The sequence below is a fragment of the Lutra lutra genome, chromosome 4 (assembly GCF_902655055.1).
Source record: "Lutra lutra chromosome 4, mLutLut1.2, whole genome shotgun sequence".
In the NCBI taxonomy this organism is placed as follows: domain Eukaryota; kingdom Metazoa; phylum Chordata; class Mammalia; order Carnivora; family Mustelidae; genus Lutra; species Lutra lutra.
In genome coordinates, this window is record NC_062281.1 from 20239677 (window position 1) to 20263240 (window position 23564).

Consider the following 23564-nt stretch of genomic DNA (forward strand, 5'->3'; position numbering starts at 1 on the left):
CTGGACAGAAGCTTTCTGCCAATGTCCAGCACCAACTTGTGAGGCACACACAGGGCCACCTGTGGAAGCCAATCCTGTAGCTGGCCAGGCCTTCAGACGATGGTAGCCCTCGACTGACATCTTTGCAATCTCATGAGAGACGCCACCCCAGAACCACCCAGCTAAGCTTCTCCTAACCTGCTGACCCACAGAAACTGTGGGAGGTAATAAACATTTATTATTGCTTTATAGCTTTAATGTCTGGGGTAATTTCTGAGGCAGCAATAGATAACTAATGTTCCTAACCAATAGGTTATGCCATCATCATTATGAGTCAGCCCTAAAAGGAAAGTCAAACTCTTACGAGGTCTTTTGGATGAATCCTTCACTGTGGTGGTTTGTACCGTGGTTCAGCAAATGGTACCCTCCCCTTGCACCCAACTTGGTGAGAAACATCTACTTCCCATCTGGACTGGACCCGGGGACTTGCTGTAGCCAATCGGATACGGGTGCTGAGGATGTTACATCACATCTGAACAGAAGTTTTCGGAGATGCTGTAAGGATCCACCTGTCCTCTTTAAGCTTCCGGCCTCATCTATAAGAACAATTTACTCCCCGGGAGTAAATGTTCCTTTAGCCCGGGTCCCAGCACGAGAACGCACGGCCAGCCCAGCTGAACCTGAGCCCAGTTTGGAGACAGGCTAAGCTGAGCCCAGGCCCGTACAGAGGAACAACAAACCCATGAGTGAGAAACACACACGTGCCGTTGTAAGCCACATGATTTTAGGATCATCCATGACCTCGGCGGAAGCCGACCCACACACTCACCATGTTGTATGATGCCGTGCTCCATGAGCCGGTGGCAGAGCTGCTCAGCCTCCTTCCTTGTGGTGGCCTCGCCTTCCTGGACCAGCCAGTCCAGGAACTCAGATGCCATGAAGGTGCGCTCATACTTGACCCCTTCCTCTTCCCTGGGCTGCAGCAGAGTGTTTTCAGGGCTCATCAGCCTGGGAGGAAGGAAGGGAAGAAAAATAAGCCTACAGGGAGGGAAAATTGCTCCTTTGAGATCCTACATCCTAGGTGTCTGCGAAGTCTCACAGCCAAGTTGTTAGACAGATGTGGCCATCACGTGCTGTTACACATGTCATTTCTAACAGAGGGACCTGCTTCAGGAGTGAACAAGATGCATTTTCTCCTGGTAATTGAGAGAAAAGGAAAACAAAACAAAACAAAACAAAAACTGGTGGGTGCCTGGCTGGCTCTTTCGATAGAGCACACAACTCTTGATTGTTGTAAATTCAAGCCTCACGTTGGATGTAGCGATTTCTTAAAAAAAAAAAAAAAAGAAAGAAAGAAAGAAACGAAGAGAAGAGAAGAGACAAGAATAGGAAAAAAGGAAAAAAAAAGGAATAAAAAGAAAAAAGAAAAACAAAGCCCTGGAAATGTAATCCAAAACCCACAGAAGCAGACTGCATTCCATTTAGGTACCTTGAAAAGGGCAATTTATGGACCCAGCCTTTCTAAAAAGGTTAGTATTTCTTTCCACAAGGAGTTATTCAGTTTCCCAAACCACTAGGCTTACAAGACAACTATCACAGGTTGAATACTCGTGTCCCCTCAAAATTCATATACTGAAATGTTGATGTCCAGTGTGATGGTATTGGAGCAGAGACCTTTGGGGGGATTATTTCATGAGGAAAAAGCCTCCCATGATAGGATTACTGGCCCTTATAAGAAGAGACAGAGATCTTGGTTCTGCCTTTCTTTCTTTTCCTTTTTTTTTTTTAATTAATTTTTTATTTTTTCAGCGTAACAGTATTCATTATTTTGCACCACACCCAGTGCTCCATGCAATCCGTGCCCTCTCCAATACCCACCACCTGGATCCCCCAACCTCCCACCCCCCTGCCCCTTCAAAACCCTCAGATTGTTTTTCAGAGTCCATAGTCTCTCATGGTTCATCTCCCCTTCCAATTTCCCTCAACTCCCTTCTCCTCTTTCTTGACGAGGACATGAGAAGACTGTCTGCACACCAAGGAGAGGGCTCTCACTAGACCCCAGATCTATGTGGCGCCTTGATCTTGGACTTCCCGGCCTCCCAGCTGTGAGAAATGAGAGTTTATTGTTTAAGCCACCCAGTCTGTGGCATTTGTTCCAGCAGCCTGCACTGACGTAAGCCACTCCTTCACAACACCCCCGTTCCCACAGAACTTGTTTCTCACGCCTTCTTCTTCAGCCTTCTCCAACTGCCCTCGCTTCTGTCCTCACCACACCTCCCGAAAAACTCCTACGGGGGCTGGAGTATTCTCCCTTGCATCCATATACGATGGGCATTTTGAAGATACCCATTTGGGCTGGTGTTAATAGCATTAGATGCTACTGAACATTTCCCTCTCGCGGAGGAGTATTACCGTGTCCTGCTTTCCCTCTTGTCCCTCTCTTCCTACCTCCTTCTCAGTTATCTTTGTATTGGCTCCTGCTCATCTCCCTGGACTTTAAAGGCTGGAATCTCTTGAGATTCTGTACCCCACATACCTCTTTTCTTATTGCTCAGTCTCTCAGGGAAGTTCATTCAACCTCCTGGCTTCAATTGCCATCCATGTCCGAAAGATCCCCAACATTATGTTCCTGAATCGGGCCTATATTCCCAACTCCGGACCTTTGGATCCATACAGACATCTCAAAGACCTCAACATCAACAAACCCAGACCTGAACCTGGGTTCTTCCTCCAAACCTGGTCCTGTGCCATTGAGTGCTTCCATCATCCTGCCAGAAAACAAGGCAGTATCCTCAATGCCTCCATGTTCCTCATTTCCCCCCCATCCAGGCAGTCATATGAATTGTGAATTTTATATCCCAAATCATACTCATAGATCTAGGCCTTCCCCTCTCCAATGCTGTCACTACTTTAGTCCATAACACTGACACCATTAACCCAATTACAATGGTTTCTTCATTAGACTTTACTATGTATGCCCTCCTGTTTGCAACCCAACCTCAAGCATCTAAGTTCAGACACAGCAATTAAATTTATCTTTTTCAAACTCAAACCTGATAATGTTTCAATGTTCCTACTCTTGATGAAAATACAATTTAGTAGTTTCTGGTTGCTTTGAGGCTAAACATTGAAATCCTTTATATGGCCTCTAATGCATGCATGATCTTTCCCTTTATCCCTTTAGGACCATCTTCACCTCTGACCTCATTGTGCTTCAGAGATGGTCTTCTTATAGCTCTTCAATATATCATATATCATCTGCCACAGGGCCTTTGAATATGTTATTCTTGCAGCTGGAATGGTCTCCCCCACCTTTCCACTCTTCTACTCCTTAAGACTACTTGACTCCTTATCCTTTGTTACCTCAGCTATCCTTGGGTCTCCATTAGGCCATCTCATTGCTCCCTGTACAGTCTGTCATTATCAGATTAAAGACTACTGTCTCTACTCACTCATAAGCTCCACTAGGTTATGGACCATGTTTACCCACAAAACTTTGTTCAATGGAAAACTGAATCCCATAAAATACCAAAACCATTGTGTCATCTTCCTCTTTTAGAACGATTCCTAATAAGTTCCTATCTTCTGCATGAAAGTTTCTTTCTTTTAAAAACCCTCATTTTCTTTTCAAACTAACAAGAATATGCAACACAAGTTGTACCATTTCACTCTAGAGCAGGACAAAACCTTAGCGATCACAGAAATCCAACCCCCTCTTCATCCACATGAGAAAAATGTCAGTCTTTAACACAACACATATAATGATATGTCAATCGTATCTGAATTTCCAAAATCTAATTCTCATTCATATGAGAAAAAATTAAATGATTGCACTCAATGTTGCTGGTAGGAAACTTGCTCAGAGTCATGCTAAGAAGCAAGTTATACATATTTATTAATCATTTCATTTGGGGTAATTGAACCTCCACACCTGAAGGTCCATTCACAGTATGTGCTTTTTCAGTGCTTTCAGACTTAGAAGCCAATTCTGCTGTGGAAAGGATGCTGGGCTAGGAATTTGAAGACTTAAGTTTATTCGGAATAGACCACTTGGCTGTGAGATATAAAACAAGCCACTTTTCTTTGTTTCAGCCTCCTTTTCTCAGGAGTATAATGCCATTTTCATCCATGATTGGGGATATCATCCCTGAGTGTGAATGAAACAGCTCTACAGTTCAAAAGACAAGGTAGATACAATATGTTACACTACTTAATCAATCATGGTGTCTATCCCAGAGCAGGATGGATTTGTGCCCAACAGCTATGAAATGACAAGGGAAACTCCTTGGCACTCCCTCCAGGCTTCCCAGCAGAATCTTCAGAGTCCTGTTATATGGAAGTCATGGCCGGGCGCAGGATTGGGAATCTAGAATTCCTTCCCTGTTGACAGTCTCCATTTAAGACATAGATGGACCCACCTGGCTTTTATCTCTCTTTATAACACTCTGTCCCTTCTAGCTCAGTGATTTTCCTTTTGGGTGTGGGGAGGACAAGTGGATAGGGTTTACTTATGTCACTTCTTGTAACCAGAAACATGACCTGCCAGACCTCTAGAGCTCCTGCTAAGTCGCTGGTGGCCTCTGGACAAGTAGCCGGCTAGCCCCCAGTGCCAATGTGAGCTTTAGGAAAGAGACCAGCTGGCAGGCCTGCCTGCCCTGACGCAGCTTGCCATGTAAAACATGCCCCCACCAGCCTTAGTCCTTCCTCATTTCATTTCTTCTTAAAATCAAATAATGTCCCTTATACAGGTTCCTCTCTAAGCAAAATGCTTTCACGGGACTTGACTTTGGTACTAATATGTGGTCATAGAGCTAAGGCAAGACTGACTACTTGTTTCTGTGTTTCGCTATGTAGCAAGCTATCCTCAAAGCTGGTGGCTTTTAAACAACCATCATTTCATTGTATCTAAGTATTCTGTGGGTTACCTGGGGCTCAGCTGGTAGTTCCTCTGTCACTCTTGCTAGGGGTCACTCGTGAACTTGTAGGCAGACGGTGGCTAGGGCTAGGTGTCTGGTGCTGCCATGCTCCTCAGTCAACAGAGCATCTCTGTCCAGTGAGGCAGCCTGGACGTTGAGATGGAGAGCCCAAGAGGGAGGGGGCAGACATTACCAGAACTAGTCTATGGTTTTTACTTACCATACAGTGAACCCGCTTAACATGTATAATTCAACAGTATTTATACACAGAGTAGACAACCATCACTACAATCCATGTTAGAACATTTCCATCACCCCAAAAGGAAACCCTATCACAATCACTCCCCACTTCCTCACTGCCCCATCCTTAGGTGAACACTAATCTGTGTTCTGCGTCTACAATTTGCCTGCTCTACACAGTTCATAGAAATCATACGTACATGGCCTTTGTGACCGGTTCCTTTCATTCAGCATAATGTGTTTGAATTTCATGCCATTCTGGAGTGTATATTAATATTCTATTCTCTCCACAGTATGGCCAAATATATTCCGTCCTATGGATATACTACATTTTTGCTCATCCATGCATCAGTTAATGGACATTTGGGTTGTTTCCATTTTGGGGTTCTTGGAATAATGCTGCTATGAATATTCATATAAGATTTTTTGTGTAGACATATGTCTTTGTGTACATCTAAGAGTAGAATTGTTGGATCACTTTGGTTACTGTTTAACCTTCTGGGAAACTGTCAGATTGTTTCCATAGTGGTTGTGCCATTTTCATTCCCACCAGTGAAGTGTGAGGGTTCTAATTTGCTCCCATCCTCACCAGCAGTTGATACCATCTATTCATTTTTCTGAGTGCCTTCCTAGCAGGTGTGAAGTGGTATCTCCCTGTGGTTTTGATTTCCATTTTCCCTGGTGATTAATAATATTAAGCATATTTTCACGTGCTTATTGTTCATGTGTACATATTTGGGAAAATGTCTACTTGGATCCTTAGTTCATTTTTTAAATTAGGTTACTTGTCTTTTGATTTTTGAATTTTAAATGTCTTTTATAGGCAGGATGCAAGTCCATTATCAGACATATGATTTGCCAATATTTTCTCCCACTCCTGTGGGTTGTCTTTTCAGTTTCTTCATCATATTGCTTGTACACCCCAAAGTTTTAAATTTGAAGTGGTCCGAATTCTCCATTTTTCTCTTTTTGTCCCTTGTGTGTTTGGTGTCACAGCTAAGAAACCACTGCCTGGTCCAAGCCCAGGAAAATGTATTTACTCCTATGTCTTCTTCCTAAGAGTTTTACAGTTTTAGGGTCCTTACATCTCGTTCCATAATCCATTTTGAGCTCATTTTCTATAAGGCATGGGGCTGGGGCCCACCTTCATTCTTTTGCATGTGGCTATCCTGCTGTTCTGTCACCATTGAAGAGAGATTATTCATCCCCCGCTGAACTATCTTGGCACTCATCAAAAAACCAATCAACCCGCCAGGCTTTCTAAATTGTTAGGCTCTGAAGTCACAGAATGTCAATTGCCCAGAATTGCATTTATTGAAGCCATCAGACTCAGGCCAGACTCAACGGGAGGTGATACATGCACCAGCTCTTTGTGGAAAGAGCAACATGCACATATAGGAAGAGGCGGAATATTTGGAACCATCTGGAAGAGGAGGTACCATGCTGCTTTATTTTCATTAACCAATGAAAGGCAATTTCAATAGTTAGCTCATTTACAGCTGTGTGTTTTCTCTTCCTCATTTATTTAATATTTTTTACTTAAAGGATAGGGTAGTTTTAAAAGTATGAGATTCAAGACAAATCCAGCTTTAAATCCGAACTCTATATACATGTTAACCGTAGGATCCTGCTTCCCTAAGTGTACACTGGGGAGTGGAAGGGTGACTATTTGGGGAGGTCTGCAGTGAGTGGAATAATGCACGAAATGCTTCAATCACAGTCGCCAAGCTGCCCCTGCACGCACCGAATGCATTTAGCCATGATGATGATGAAGAGGATGAAGATGACAATGTTGACGATGACGATAAAAGTTTTCTAGATGAGCCCATTATTTGGATCAAATCAAAACCTTCTGTGGCTTCAATCCAAAATGGATTGAAATTCTGTGTGTGTTTCTCCAGACTAGAATAACAACTCTAGTTTAATTAGTAATCGGAAGTATATACGAGGCTCAGAACTCTTATATTTTATAGAACAAATTCATTTTTCATCAAAATTGTCCTGCTCTGGCCTATAATCATGACAGAAGGCCACATGCCAAATACAGCGCTAGGCATTAGCAATCCCTGCCTCCCATAAGCATGTATGAAACAGATTTTGATTGTGCACGTGAGTTGATGTCAACCTTTCCTGGATATATATCTGAGTCACATTTCCCAGACCCACTTTAACCAGGGGAAGGCAGCATTACAATAGAAGAACTGCTACATTGAGGGGCCCAGTACAGAAATAGAAATAAGATGATAGCGATCTCCTTGTGCCCTGAAAAAAAAATTCAGAATAGTTGAGAAGGCCCTATATAACATGAGAACGTAGGTAAATGGTACTCAAGGGCATAAGCTAGGGAGAGTCACAATGACCCATGGGCTATGTGGCCAAAAAGGTGGTTTAGGATTCAGAAAGTTAGCTTTTTAAAAAATCCTGTGTTAACATAATGATAAATTATTTTGAAAGGCAAAATATGTAACTTAATATATATGAGAACCATTAAAAATAAAATATTCATTTACCCAAATATTAAAAGAGTTTCTTACTCCTGGGGGTAGTTTGTGAATGATTTTTGTTTCCTTCTTAATGGAATACTCTATTACTCAAATTATTCCCCAGAGAGAAGGTACTGTTTTTGTAACTGGGGGAAAATGTTATCAATAAAGAAGTCATATTAAGTTTTGTTTTGTTGGGGTTTTTGTTGTTGTTGTTTGTGTTTAGAGGGAGAGCATGCACACACAAAATAAGGGGGCAAGGGATGGGCAGAGGGAGAGGGGGAGATAGAATCTTCAGCAGGCACCAAGCTCAGTGCAGAGCCCCATGCAGGGCTCGATCACACGACCCTGAGATCACGTCCTGAGCCAGGATGAAGAGTCAGATGGCTCAACCCAACTGACTGAGCCACCTAGTCTCCCCAAGGTTAAGTTTATGCTTAACTGCATCACTTGTTCCTGACAAAATGTTTATATTAATACCCAATACAATAAAGAAGCTCCCAAATAGAAATTATATATTTACCCGTATGCTCCCAACATATAGCTTGAATGTGTAACATTGACTTCTGTGATTAGAAAGAAGGTATTAATTAGGTAGAAATGCTTACATGAGTATGGGTATTTTTAAGTATTATGCTATTATCTATAGAACAGATGTTATACTGATAAACTGACATAATTTTCATATTAGACTTGGAACTAGTAAACAGAAAATTATTCAGTTAATACGAGTAAAGATGGTATACACTGGAAAGGGTGAGGGAAAGAAAGAAAAAACAGCATTTTAATCCTTTGCCAACGAATATCTTTTACCTACTTTCACTCCTGCTTTCGTCTTCATATTATACACTGAATTGAACATCCTCATTTTCGTCTTCATTCCTTACTCGTGGTGTTCCCTCACATCTCCTCTCCTTTCTTTCTTGAAGAAATCCAAACCATTCTTTAAAAGGGGGTGGGAGGTCATTGTACAATGATACAGGTTGTTCACTGTACAAGGAAACCTGGCTGCAGGTAAAAAGGAGGGCTAAAGTCTAGCCCTAATTCCTCACGAGCAGTCCTGTGCGGAAAAGAATGCACTAGCCAGAAGGAAAGGGCAAAAATTACCTGGTTCTCATTTGCACTAGGTACGAAATGATGCAGTTGGCCTCTTTTAAAGGGCTGGATTGAGTACTAACTCCTCTTTGAGGCTATCCCAACTAAAGTACAATCCAGACAGCTCTCTCTCTGTTTTGAACTTAAAATCAGTGCCATGGTTTATATATCCATTCAATTTTTAATGCACTTGAGCTAAGCTAGAAGCTTCTGAAAGATAGACACCATGCCTTAAATGTTTTTATTTCTTAAAAAACAAACATACAAAACAAACAGAATCTGAGCCTAGGGAAGGCGTATACATGAAGTGCTCAAATAAATACTTGTTAATCAACCGAGGGAAAACAGAATATCACAAGCAACAGTAATAGGGTGATTTGTCTTTGAAAGGTGAAATCCCTTCCTCCTTGCTTGTTATTTTAAATCTGCTGGAAGAAAAACTAGAACTTCTTAGTATTGGCTTTATGCTCTGAAGAGACTGATATTTTGGAACCGGAGCTGTAATTTTCACATCGCCCGTGGTTTTCAGTGTTGTTGTAGTAAACATTTTCAGAACTTGAGTCAGCTTTAGACAGAAGCCAAGTGCCACTGCAAGGCCACAGCTGCCCTAAAAGGCCACATTCAGCTATGGTTTCATGACTGTAAAATTACACATGAAGAGGAGAAGCCGAGCATTTCTACAATATCTTCAAAACAATTCCAACCTCTGTTGGCCTTTTCCAACAACTGTCCAGGGAAGCTGGGTTCTCAAACATATTATAAAGGCTTCTCCTAAGGGAATCGTTATTATTTATGTTGAATGCTTCCAGAATTATTAGGAAATAGAAGCATTTGAGGCCAAAAACAAAGAAAGAAACGGGCAAAGAAAGCAGCTTAGGAGAGGCAAGATGAAGCCATGAAGACAAATTGAAGACAATACCCACTAGGGAAAATAAGTGTATTTTAAAGAGGTAAGAAAGTGATGAAAAAACTGAACACATGACAAGTAGGTGCTACTTTTGTACAGGTTCATGGGTTGGGTGACAGGAGGACCACTTTGTACTGTACTTTGTGGAAGTGGTGTGAAAGAGGAAGGGAAACAGGCTCTGGTCTCTTTTTTCAACCAAGATGTTATGTTGTACGATCATAAGACTCCACTCCTCTTAAAACAGATTTAAAATCACTGTGTTGACACATCTGTGGTCAACTGATTTTTAACAAGGGTTCCAAGGCCTCCCAAATGGGAAACAATTTTTTTTTCCAACAAATTGTGCTGAGATGATTAGAAAGCCACATGCAAAAATAATAATAATAATAATAATAATAATAATAATAATAATAAATTTTAAAAGTTAAAAAATGAAGTTAGACCCTTACCTCACACCTTATACAAAAAAAAACCCCAAAATATATTAAAGACCTAAGTGTAAGAGTTAAAACCATAAAATTTTTATAGGAAAACATACGGGCAAATTTTCAAGACTTTGGATTGGGCAAAGGATTCTTAGTTAGGACACCAAAAGCACCAGTGACAAAATAAAAAATAGATAAATGGGACTACATCAACATTTATAACTCTCATACTTCAAAGGCACCAGTAAGAATGCGAAAAGACAGCTCACAGAATAGGAGAAAATATTTGCAAAGCATATATCTGACGATGCATTTGCATCCAGAATACATAAAGAACACTTAAAGCTCAATAATAAAGAAAAATAACCCAATTTCTAAGGGGACTAATGATCTCAATAAGCCAGAGAAGATATACAGATAGCCAAGAAGCACAGAGAAAGAGGCTAGGCATCATTGGTCATCAAGAACTGCTAACCAAAACCACAATGAGCTATCACTTCACACCCCTTAGCTGGCTAGAATCAAAGAATCAGATTATAACAAGTTGTTTGCAAGGATGTGGGGAAATTGGATGCTTCATACACTATTGGTGGAAATTTAAAATGGTGCAGCCACTGCAGAAAACAATCTCTCAGTTCCTCAAACCACTACATGATCCAGTCATTCTACTCCTCGCTGTATAACCAGGAGAAATGAAAACATATGTCCACAGAAAAACTTGTGAACACCAATGTTCATAGCAGCACTATTCATCATTGCTGAAAATTAGAACCACCCAAGCACCCATCCACTGAGGAAACTGAAAATGTTATCTATCCGTACAATGGAATAGTATTTGGCTACAAAAAGGAATGAAGTAGTGATATAAACTACAAAGGGATGAACCTTGAAAAACATAATAAATGAAAGAAGCCAGTCACCAAAGACCATGTATTGTATCATTCCATTCACATGAGATGATCAGAACAGAAAAAGCTAGAGGGACAGAATTAGTGGTTGCTTAGGGACAGATGAAAGAATAGGGAAGTGATAGGTAAGAGTTAACAGAGTTTCTTTCTGAGGTGATGAAAATGTTCTACAATTGCAATTGGTAATGACTGCACATATCTATGAATATACTAATAACCATTAAGAAGTATACTTTATTGGGTCAATTACATAACATGGGAATTAATCTTAGTAAAGTTGTTAAAAATAATACTCATTCATCAATTCAATAAATATTTATTTTTATTTTTATTTTTTTTTTTAAAGATTTTATTTATTTATTTGACAGACAGAGATCACAAGCAGGCAGAGAGGCAGGCAGAGAGAGAGGAAGGGAAGCAGGCTCCCTGCTGAGCAGAGAGCCCGATGCGGGACTCGATCCCAGGACCCTGAGATCATGACCTGAGCCGAAGGCAGCGGCTTAACCCACTGAGCCACCCAGGCGCCCCCAATAAATATTTATTGAGCATCTTCTATGTCCCAGGAGATGCAGCAATGAAAAGACATGGTCCTTGACCTTAAATTGCTCACACTCCAGAGGAAAAGCAAATATTAAAAACCCATGGGCAAGACAGATAAATGCCATAACAGAGTCAGAAGTATACAGATAACAAAAGGAAAGCAAGGAATCTAGGAGTGATGGTTGATTCCCTTCTTTTCTGCTCCTGCCTATCACCACAAATGGCTCCAGAGAGAGGAAATGAGAAGCAGTCCTGGGTTTGAATCTCTGTGATTTCCAAGCTGTGGTTGGGCTCTATGATCCTGGATTTCCTCTTGGATATAATAAAGATAATAATGCTTACTTCAATGGCGTTGTAAAAATTATAGCTAATCTATAAGAGAGTCACGCATACCACTGGGTACAAAGTAGCAGTGAGCAAATGATACACACAGGCACATACACATACCCCAGAGAGTCAACCCTCGTCAACCCTGTCTGTCCTTGTCAGGTTGTCCAACAGTTCAAACTAACCAGAAGAACCAATTAATTCCAGGCATCTGGTGAGAGGAAGTGGCATTCAGGTAACAGATGAAACATATAAAAGCCAAAGAAGTTTAATTACTTAAAAATATAGTTTATATTCTAATGAATGTTAACACTGATGCTAATGTCAATTTTGTTTAGAATATTAAATTATGGTAGACTACAGAGGGAAATTTAAAAAAAAATACTATTTGGAGAAAGGTGGTTTCATAGGTGGGTTAAATTTGTGAAAATTTATTAAGCTGTACACATAGGATATGTGTACTTTACATATATTACAGTTCAAAAAATTTAAATTTGTAGTTCAACTTTAAACTTTAACTACAAATTTAAATTTGATAAAGTTAAAATCCAGCTTGCCTTACATTCTGGTCTGAAAGACTCTTTTGTTAGAGGTTCTGAAATTAATAAATGTTTTCTGTCACTTTGGTGCTTTTTTTCATTAGATGGAACAATGTCTTTGCTTATACTCCCCAGCTCTGTGTGAAGAGACAGTAATTAAGTAGGGATGTTTTCATTTAGCAAATAAAGCAAGATAAACAGCATAGAAACTATACTTCTTGGATTTGTTTTGATATTTAAAGCCAAAGCCACCAACCTCAGGGAGCTTCCATACAAAGCCTCTAATGTAAGAACACTCTCCTTCCTTAAAATCTCCCAGCCACATCTTCCCCTGGTGCCACTCCTAAAACATCCACTTCTGCTTCGCTCCAAAATGTGCCTGTTCTCTCAGAAGGTCCTGCCCGCTCTTCTACTCTGTGTATGTTCTCCTGTCCCTATGTGGCAGAATGTCTGGCGTAGCCTCTTCATGCCTATCCCCCTTGATCCATTCATTCTAGAACTTTAACATTTAAAAACAAATCAGCTATTTCCTCTAGAAAGGACTCTCAGTTCTTGATCTCTTCCAGATGTAAGCAGGGGTCACTGTACTCAAAGCATATTAGAGAGAATATTTCATTTCTACAGGTTCACTCAAATTACAATTTTAGGTTTTAATGCCAATTGTGGGAAAAAGAAGAGTGAGCATTATGAGCAACTTTGACGGGATCACTCTTTAGGAACTGGAGGTTTAAAGTGTGTTTCTTGGTCCGTCTCAAATTCACTTGCCTTACCTGTAAATTCATGATGAAAATCTCTCCCTCTTAGTTAGAGGTGTAGAAAGAATTAAGTGAAGTAATATGTGAAAAATATTTAGGATGGTGCCTAGAGCAGGGAGTGCTCAGTAAATGATGGCTATGTTTACTATTCTTATTCTTTGAATGTCTACACTAAGACCCACTAAGACTCTACAATGAGTAAATACAAATACAGAGATCTTAGATGATCAAATACTTCCCCCTGGTTTTACTCAAATTTGAACATGCCACAGGTTAGGAAAAAGAGAAAGGGGCTAACCATTGGTTTCTTTCCTAAATAAGAATGACCTAGATCCATGACCTCAATGGGCTTCTGGTCCAACTGGAGAGAATGAGACCCAATCACATCGGGGAGATGGCTGCTGTAGTTCTGGGCTAGAACCCAGGATGAAACAGGAGCAGAAAGGGAGCCAAAATAATCTACTTCAATCCAACCACACTCCATACTTGTATAACAGTGGTGACAGACAGAATCTGGTGCCAGTTCCAACCATCCCGTCATGTGTGGTACATGCGCAGAAAAAAACAGAAAGAGCAAGTGAATTTTCTCCAGACGGAGTGTGGGTAATTCTGTCTGCCTGTCCACTCAAGGAGGTGCAAGATAACTCCTATCAGTGCCCAGATGGGTTTCATTGGCTTATCAATTGGGGTCCCCGCAGGAAACGACATGGATGGGCAAATGAGCTACTAAAATTTGGTCCGTGATGAAAGAGCTACTGATGCTATGGGCAGGGTTAAAGGCATTGACCAAGTAAAGCTCCCAGACTAGCAGACTGCAGGGATCATTAACAACTCCAGGCCTGAAGATTCTGGAGGGAGGGAAGGTTCCAAAGCATAAAAGAGATGCGGGGAAGGAGAGGGCTGGCTGACAGGAGCTGAGGCCTTCAATAGTGGGGAGGGAACAGAGAATTATCACCCTTACCTCACTGTCCTCCCTCCCACTTACTTCCTGCTCATGCCTCCCATGGACTGAGGCAATGGCCATGGAGCGTGGTGATGACCTCTGTCCATGTAGGTCAGCCTCTGGGGCACACAGAGGGCTGTGACCTGAAGAGAATGGATCTGGAGGATGAACAAAAATGTCCCACATCCAGGCTGGGAGTCTCACCATGCTGAATGACTCTAGTACAGAAAGGCACATGTTTGTTTTTTTTTTAATAGTCTAGGTAACACAAGGATACTTTTGCCTATATGCATTTTCCCTTATGGATTAGAAATACAACATCTCCTGCATTAGATGAGGCTCTGCTGAGCTTTACCTCAGTCCTCACAACAAATCTGTGAATTACACATTTTTCTTTCAATTTTATAGATGAAAAAAAACCAGGGTCGGAAAGGTTGAATGTTTCAATAAGAGGCAGGCCAAGAACTCCGACAAAGGCTTCCCCAATTCCAGAAACCGTAAATGGCTTTTTCCTTTTACCAAGTTGACAAGGAGCAACAGAAACTGATCAGCAAAGTGAATGTTACAGAGACTTGGCCCACAGCCCTGCAATCACATGAGATCAGGGAAACATGGCAGAAATAACCAGCACAGTCCACCTCCACTGCCACCGAACCCGGTCTACTGGTGAAGTAGCGATGCATTTACCTTCAAATAATTTCTAAATAACACCTAGAGCTAGAACTCTGTAGATGACAAGCTAGGGCTGATGGCTTCTCATGGGCACAGCCCGGTGCCCGTTCTGTGGGTTAACAAAGCTGGACTATTACAGCCTTACGTTACAGGGGGATGGCATTGCCAAGGGACAGTAAGAATACGATTTCCCAAACTAGACTCAAAGACTGTCTTCACATCCATTTAAAAGTCTTCTAAGCTGCCTGTGGCTCACTATCATCTAGTGGTCTTCATTTCTGCCACCACCCTGGCTTGAAGCTACAGAAACTTTTTGAAGCAGAATGTGCAGACTGAAAAGTGGTTCAGAACATGGGCTCTGGTGCTGAAAACCACGTTGGAAAGGGGTCTCGCGCTCTCTGGCTGTGAAGGTAAGCAACTCAGTTCACCTCTCTAGCCTGGATCTCCTTATTTGCCAAAGGGAGGACAATGGTATTTAGCTCATTAGTTTAGAGGGAGGCAATTCCTCCAGTCAATACCTAGTCCTATCAGTACGGGATCATCACCTTGCTGTCTTTCTCATGCTCGCTGGTACTCTAAGCTGTCTGACTGCTTTCCGTCCACCTCTGGCCAGCTTTGTTTTTTAAGTGATTTAAAAATTTTTAATTTATTTTATCTATTTAATTGTGGTCAGTAAACATAAATTCTTCCCATTTAGCTATTTTTAAAAGTTATAGTTCAGTAGCATTAAGTAGCTTCACGTGAATCTACAATCATCACCACCATCCATCTCGAGAACTTTTTCATCTCCCCAAACTGAAACTCTATACCCGCTAAATAATAACTCCCCATTACCCACCCCACAACGCCAGGCTCTGACAACCTACTCTTTGTCATTATGAAGTTGAGTCCTCTAGGGACCTTGCAAAAGTGGAATCATATGACATTTATCCATTTGTGACATAGCATAAAGTCACCCATGATGTAGCAAGTGTCAGAATTTTCTTCCTTTTTAAAGCTAAATAACAAAAATAAATAAATAAATAATAAATAGATAAAGATAAATAACATTCCATTGTATGTAAATACCACATTTTGTTCATCCATTCATCCATCAATGGACATTGGCTTCTCTGACCTTTTATTTATTATAAATAATGCTGCTGTGAATATGGGTGTACAGATATCTGTTCAAATCCCTGATTTCAATTCCTCTGGGTACATAGCCCCAGAAGTGGAATTGCTGGGTCATCTGGTATATATATATGTTTAATTTTTTGAGGACTCCCTCCCCACACCATTTTCCCAGTAGCTACACCATTCCCACCAGCAATGCACAAGGGTTCCAGTTTCTCCACATCCTCACCAACACTGGGATTTATCATTTGTTTGTTTGTTTGTTTGTTTGTTTTGGTGATCACCACCCTGATGAGTGTGAAGCAGCTGTAACACCAGTTTTTGTGTTTCTAACGGTTCTGTGTTCCCAGATGCATTTCACCACCCCTACTGCCCAGTCGCTGGGCATCACTAAATGTGCAGACACTGGCTAGTTCTATTCCTGGAGAACTGGCCTGAGCTCAGCTACCTGGACCAAACTAGCCAGGAGGTTGGTTCCTACTTCACCCTTCCTTGGCAGGCTGAAGCTGCAGCTGTTAAAAATAGGAAAACCAACAAAATTAGGCGAACCAGGGCTGGTTCATTTCAACATGCTGCACATTGTCTTCCATACTCTCAACTACACTTAGAATGTATAAGGCAGTGTTTCGAGAAATTATTTGAAAATAACTGCAGTATAAAATTTGTGTTGGGGTGCCTGGGTGGCTCAGTTGGTTGGGTATCTACCTTTGGCTCAGGTCATGATCCCAGGTCCTGGGATCGAGCCTCACATCGGGCTCCTTGCTCAGCGGGGAGCCTGCTTCTTCATCTGCCTGCTGTTCCCCCTGCTTTTGCTCTCTCTCTCTCTCTCTCTCAATCTGACAAATAAATAAATAGAATCTTTTAAAAAATAAATAATAAATAATAAATAATATTTGTGTTGATATTGAAAATGATAAAACAGTGAGTTTGTTTTATATGGGCTCCCCCTGACAAATTATTAAACATTTTAATAACTCATCAGGTGAAACACACAATTTTGCACAAAGAAACCTTTTTTTTTTTTCTAAAGAAAAGAAACAGAGAAGAGATGGTTAGGAGCATCCAGCAAGGATGTGGTTCTAGGTCAAACGTTTCTCGTGACTCTACTTAGAGCTGCACAATAATGAAACTACTTACTTTTTTTTTTTTTTACATTTTTGTCTTAAAATGATTGTTAAACACCCTGTGAGAAGGGATGATGGCCCTTTAAAGCTGTCCCTGTTTTAAAACTTTTTAAACAACAAATCTCCTTTCTCAAATAAAATTTTACAGAAAACCCCATTTTTTAAAATCTCATGCTTATAACACAACATTTACTTATAAAAGTTAAGCAATGAAACCTGTAAGGGAGTTTTGATTAACATACAAAATACAGAAGTAAGGATACTGGTGAGGATATTCGTTGCTCCCTCAATAATCAGCACAAAATCCAATTAATTTGTGCATTTTGTTTTAGTTGCCCAGAGATAATTCTCCAAGGATCTTACATATCTCTTTATATCTTGCAAGTAGAAGCACTGACAGCATATGTTCTAAACTATCTTCTCAAGAATGCTTGTATAGTGAGCAGACTTGGAAGGCAGATAGTGACAGTCTCTGAAGCAAAAGGGCAGATTGGCTTACTATCCTGTATAAGAAAGATAATGTCTCGCTCTGTGCTAAAGAGCAGTTTGCGTAATGACTATTACAAAAAACTCAGGTTCCTCAAGCTTGGGATCCTCTTCTGTAACCCAGCCCTGGCAGGCGTCAGGTGGCCTCCATTGTGCTATTCTGTGGGAAGTGAGGCTTGGGGAACTGGTTCCAGAAAGTATGATACTCTGGTTATTACTACTGCTGAGAGCAACAAACCGTCCCTTGTCTCTGACCCAGGGGTCTCCTGTCTTCTGCCGGCACCCTGGAAATGGCGGCAGGCAAACTTGTTAGCTTGCAAGTAGGGTAAAATCTCAAGATTCTTAACAGTTCTTGACATGGGTTACACAGCATCGAATCATCCCTTGTCACTCGGACAAGCCATTGCAAAAGGGAACAACTTTTAACCCACTTACGATGCAATCCTAGGACACTCTCCAAATAAACCAAGAAGACAGGAAAGTTTATTCCAAGATTCTATGAATCACTGTTAAACTGGGCAGCACAAGTAAACTGTGATGGTGCTGTACATAGCCTATTAGAAAGTATTTTCATTAGGGTATGCAAAATAATTAAAACACATTTTGAACACAAAATTTGAATCAATCCATAGAATTCCGTATCTCCGTTCGAAAAGCACTTCTATCCCAAAAATGGAACAAGATAGGGTCAAAAGCTTGAAGTCTTTATTTTTATGTATTTATTAAATTTGCTGCAGCTCCATGCTTTAGGGCTATATCAGTCATTAAACCTCTCTCCAGTTCATGTTCCCCACCTCCGCAGTGGGATGAATTGTGTCTCCCAGGTTTTACTCCCAGAGTTGTACAGGGGATCACACACATTAATGCCTAAGATGCCTTGTAAACCCTAAGGAGGCAATAGAAGGTAAATCTCTGGTTACTGTTGTTTGCCATTAAAAGCAAGTTCTCTGTAGCTCTTTCATGGACCAGGCTCAGCAGCTCAAGGCAATCAGAGCGTGCAGAGTCCTTTGTTCATTCAACAAATATTTATTGTGCCAGGCACTGGGAGGGAACAGGAAAAAGATCCCAAGGGCACATGGTAGAGAAACCTCTGATAAGATAAAACACACAAAAGGACTTTTCCCCTTTGGATATAGTTTCCGCCTTATATTTCCCTTCGAGGAGAGAATATAAAGGACGCAGTGGGAACTCTAATGGCGTGCGGTGGTTTAAAGCAATTCTTCAGTTAGGCTTACACTCCTAAGCAAACTAATCAGACTATCAGTGGCTGGAGAGAGGAAACTCTTGCTGCTGAGAAAAACCAAAGGTTCTTTAGGTGAAAAACTAAACTAATGTCCATATGAACCAGACCTAGAAGAGAGCTACCTCCCTGTGAAGACTGAGGTTAAACTAGAACAGAGAAGTCTCCTCCAGGTCTCACGACGAAATCAAGGTTAGTTTCAGATGTCCATTTCAACTACTAGTTTTAGTAAGGGAAGTCCAAATTCGTACAGTCAACTCATTTTCTCTTTTATAGCTACCTCTCTTTATCAGTATATAGAACGGATCATCCTGAGCTCAACTCATTTTAAAGTGATCTCTTTTGCTGACTGCTGAATGATAATCAAATTTAATAGTTTGGAACATGCGCTCAAAGTATCTTCTACCACAGGACGGCAGCGGCACAAATTCAACATTGCTCTTCTAAGTTACAGATATTTATCCTGTTCATGCTGGTCTCATTTGAAAAGTACAAACTGGGGCACCTGGGTGGCTCAGTCAGTTAAGCGTTTGCCTTTGGCTCTGGTCATGATCCCGGGGTCCTGGGATCGAGTCCCGCATCGGGCTCCCTGCTCGGTGGAGAGCCTGCTTCTCCCTTTGCCTCTCTATCACTCTCTGCTCTCTCTCTCTCTCTCTCATGAATAAATAAGTAAAATTTAAAAAGAAAAAAGAAAAGTACAAATTGTACTCTTCAGGAGAATGTGTTACAGTCATGCGTTGTGTGTCTGGGGTATGTGAGCCCATGCAAAATTAAGTGGGAAATGGGAAGCCCCTCCTGGAGAGATGGCAGGCCTTCTTCTAGGCACCTTCAGGCGCAGTGAAGGTCTGATGAAAGCTTGTTGATGAAAGTGCACTGTGCCTTGAATGTGCTCAGATGAATTACGCAAAATGACAAAGTCTGGGCATCGATCCAGGGGCACACATCCTCTTTCTCACACTCGCTTCCAGCTCAGGAGAGGAGCGACGGGATACGCTCCTACTCTGAGGCAGGCCCTGTCCTGTGTGCCTTATACATCATGTAGTTCATTTAAGCCCCACAAGAAGTCTGAAAGGTGGATACTGGCCATATATCCATCTACTAGGAAGGCAATTACAGGCACAGTTTGGTGAAGATCCTTGATAATTAGGCACGGAGCCAGGATTCACACCCAGGTAGCCTGGTTCCTGGACTCTTAACTTCTGTTCTGGGTTAAATAATAATGGGTATCATTTATTTACATTATGATTTACTACTCTAGTATCAGCAGCTGACTTTTCTTGGGTGCTCACCCCATGCCAAGCGCTGTGCTTAGCAATGTACAGGCTGTACAGTCCTCCCCGCAGCTTTTCCAGGTGAGACCCCGTCTTACTTCCATTTATGACTACAGATCAGTGAGGTTCCGCTGCCGGCTCAAGGTCATGGAACAAGCCAGTTGCGAGACTGGGATTGGACTCACACAGACTAATGTGTGAGCCCCCACACAGAGGGCTGTGTGACTCTGAAAACCACATCCACTGTCACTCACTCTGCAGAGGACTCATGTCACCAGCTCTCCCATAACCTTTCTATTGGTGGGATACCCTGAAAGGGCCCGTTTTCACCCCTTAACCAGAATTTGTTTGAGTACCTGTGAGTTACATTCACAGGAGCCACGTGGATCCTAAGAGGTAGCAGAGTCACTGAATTTAAGTTCGAAGTACAGCTTTGCCCTACAAACCAGCAGACTGAGAAACACTTCTACAGGTTAGAAAGCCAAGTGCTCCCAAGTCAGCCCGGCTCAGCAAAACCCCAGCAGAAACCACCTGGTTTCACGAAGTTCTATTAATAACACAGAACAAACAAGCAAGAGGAGAGCAAAAAGGAAATATTGACAATACAGTCAGCCCCCCAGAGCTGCGGGGAGGGTGTGGGGAGCAGCAGCCCACACACCTGTTACCCTCTCCCGCTGTATCACCAACACACAGAAATGACCTGATTGCCTCAGGTCCCAGATGCTCCTTCTGAGAAACAGGGTAGTAATGTAATGTCCCATGTATTCTATATTATATTTTATACCATTAATGACTATGCTATTATTTCTATTATTATTTGCCATTCTACCATTAGTCTATTGGGAGAATTCAGATAAAATAATCTAGTGGAAATGCTTTGTGGAACTTAATTTATAAATAAAAGATACTGTTTTCATCACATTTTATAAAATACCATATAGATTTATCTCTTTTTTTTGTTGTTAAGGTACCTATAATTATACTCCTTATGTTCTTTAGTCCCTAAATCTATAGGTAGATTCATCATGAAGAAAAATCACTTTATTCACCTCCAATGTCTACTTGGAGTATTTTCATATTTTCAAATTTCTGTGAATTTTACAGAAAATTCCATATCTGGATATTTACAAACCCCATGTTACATTTTAAGATAAACTACATTTTGAAGAAAACATTAATTTCATAAGTTTAATCTCCATAAATAATAAATGATAAATCTTTCCTAATAATAAACATTCTAAGATTTATCAATAGCCTAGTAGCAGTAAGTTTGGGCTTTGGGCTTCTGCGTTCAAATCCCAGATGTTTTTATTAGTGAACTGACCTTGGGTAAGAGATTGAATTGCTCCCTGCCACATTTTCCTCATCCATAAAATGGGTAGAGTTGATCCAAATCAGGGTTTGTTATGATGACCAAATAAATGGACTAGTCAGGCAGGATGCCTGATACTTAGTTATTAACCAACTGATGTTATTGTTATTATCTTAAAAGGAAAAAAAAATAAAAGGAACATATATTTTGTAAGGACTTCTTTCACAAATGTTAGAGATATCCTAAGCGAGTTTTCTGGCAAAAAAAGGGAAAAAACCTTCCATACTAAAATAAATAAATTTCTTAAAAAGAGCTGTGAACAAAACTATTTTCTTCTTCATATAATTTTGAAAGTATACAAAGCTTACAAAATAATAGTACATGCTGGAATTCATAGAAAAGATATCCAGGGAAATACAATAAAAATGATATGTAAAAAATATTTTAAAATTATATTAAATTTCATATTAATAAATTTTATTGTTTGTATTAATATACAAAGAATAAATTAATATATTTATATCAATAAATTAATATATTATTATATTATATTATATTATATTATATTATATTATATATATATAATATATAATGCTAAATAAAACTTTTCAAGTAGGTAAACTGAGCCATCATTCCAAAGGCCCCAAAGTTTGTTCCAAGTGTGTTCCAGCAACCAAGTGTAGGGCCAAGACTGCGAGGAGGCAGCTAGTTCATGCAAGGTTAAGTACCGATTAAATTACTTTTCCTAGTACTAATTTCACAAGCAGTTTGGAGGAATAAGTTTACTTGGAAATTGAGACACTGAACACTAATGATAGGAAGACCAACTGCACACAGAAAAAAGACAGCAATATTGATCCATGGAAATGACATGTATATTTTTGACAACATAGAATCTTATAGTTTGAAAGGACTGTCTTGGTGATGTAAACATCTAGCACCTACTAGAATTTTCCAGAAGGAGCTAAGAAAGAAAAAGAAAACACCAACAACGGAAGACTCTTCATCACAGGAAACCAACTGAGGATTGCTGGAGGGGAGACAGGGTGGGGGGATGGGGTAACTGGGGGATGGGCCTTAAGGAGGGCACGTGATGGAATGAGCACTGGGTGTTATATAGGACTAATGAACCACTGACCTCTACTTCTGAAACAAGTAAGACATTATATGTTAATCAATTGAATTTAAATAAGAATTAATAAACATAAAAAGAAAGAAAACAGCAACAAAACAAGCACTGCACTCAGATATACAAATGGAGGTGCTGATGGATACCTTCCTTCAAATTCATGTGAGTCTGGGAGAAGAGGGATTTTCTACACTTCAGTTTTAGAAAGCAAGTGATGGGAGAAGGAACACGTAGGGGGCATTAAGCGGCATTAAGTGGTTGGACAATACCAGACTAATACCTGAAATGGCTATCACCTCTGGGGTCTGACAGTGTACCACAGTCACTGAGCTAAATATTCAAGTACCTGACACATTTATTCTTTTAATTCCCACAACAGCACTAAACACCTAGGAGGTAGTCCCATCACCCCTCCTCAGTCATAAAAGAGGACTGAGGTTGACAGAGGGGAGGTGACAGGGCTAGATTCAAACTTATCTGGCTCTTCACCATCACGTTACTTAATCTGACTCCCCAGACCCACCTCCCAATGCACCAACACACCCATCACACAGTAGGCTCTTCTGTGTGATAAAGACCTATTTTCAACCTATTTGAAAGGCACCCAGTGTTAAGGAGGGAGCGTCCCACCCCCACCCTCCTTTCTCTAGTGGCTGCCTTGGCAAAAAAACAAGAGGTGGGATGGGAAAGAGGCCACAGGAACAGGAGATCAGCTCAGAGACAGACCAGTGGGGAGATCTGAGACCCAGCAATGGAACACTCCTGGGTGACAAGGCATCTTCAAAGAGCTGAGTGATGATTCCTCTTAGACCATCCTGCTATCTGAAGTTCTCTCACTACTCATCTCTTGACCTGAACCTGAACTTCCCCTGTACTTGACACTGCTTCTCCAGCCACTCACAAGACTAAACCTCTGAGTTATACAACAGTCCTCAAAAAGAGAAAATAGGCAACTGTCTTACTTACTGAGGGCAAACATTGAGCTCCAACCTTTTTTTATTTCTGGACTTTTGCTAAATCGACTCAAAGATAAAAAATAAATATTTAAGTATTTTCTATTTAAATAAAGCATTTTCTATTTAAATAAATTCTTTATTAAGAATCTTACGAAATCGACTTGATTTCTGGCAAAGAGAAAAGAAAATGAGTGATCGAGT

General features: G+C 40.7%; 1 protein-coding gene across 1 annotated transcript in view; it reads right to left on the reverse strand.

Moving 5' to 3' along the window:
• The window catches only part of DEPTOR (DEP domain containing MTOR interacting protein), a 133303-nt gene that overhangs the window by 64104 nt on the left and 45635 nt on the right, over positions 1–23564 (reverse strand). The window contains exon 4 of the mRNA XM_047725462.1: positions 809–987. Within this exon, the coding sequence (XP_047581418.1) occupies positions 809–987 (179 nt within the window). The remainder of the gene's footprint in view (positions 1–808; positions 988–23564) is intronic.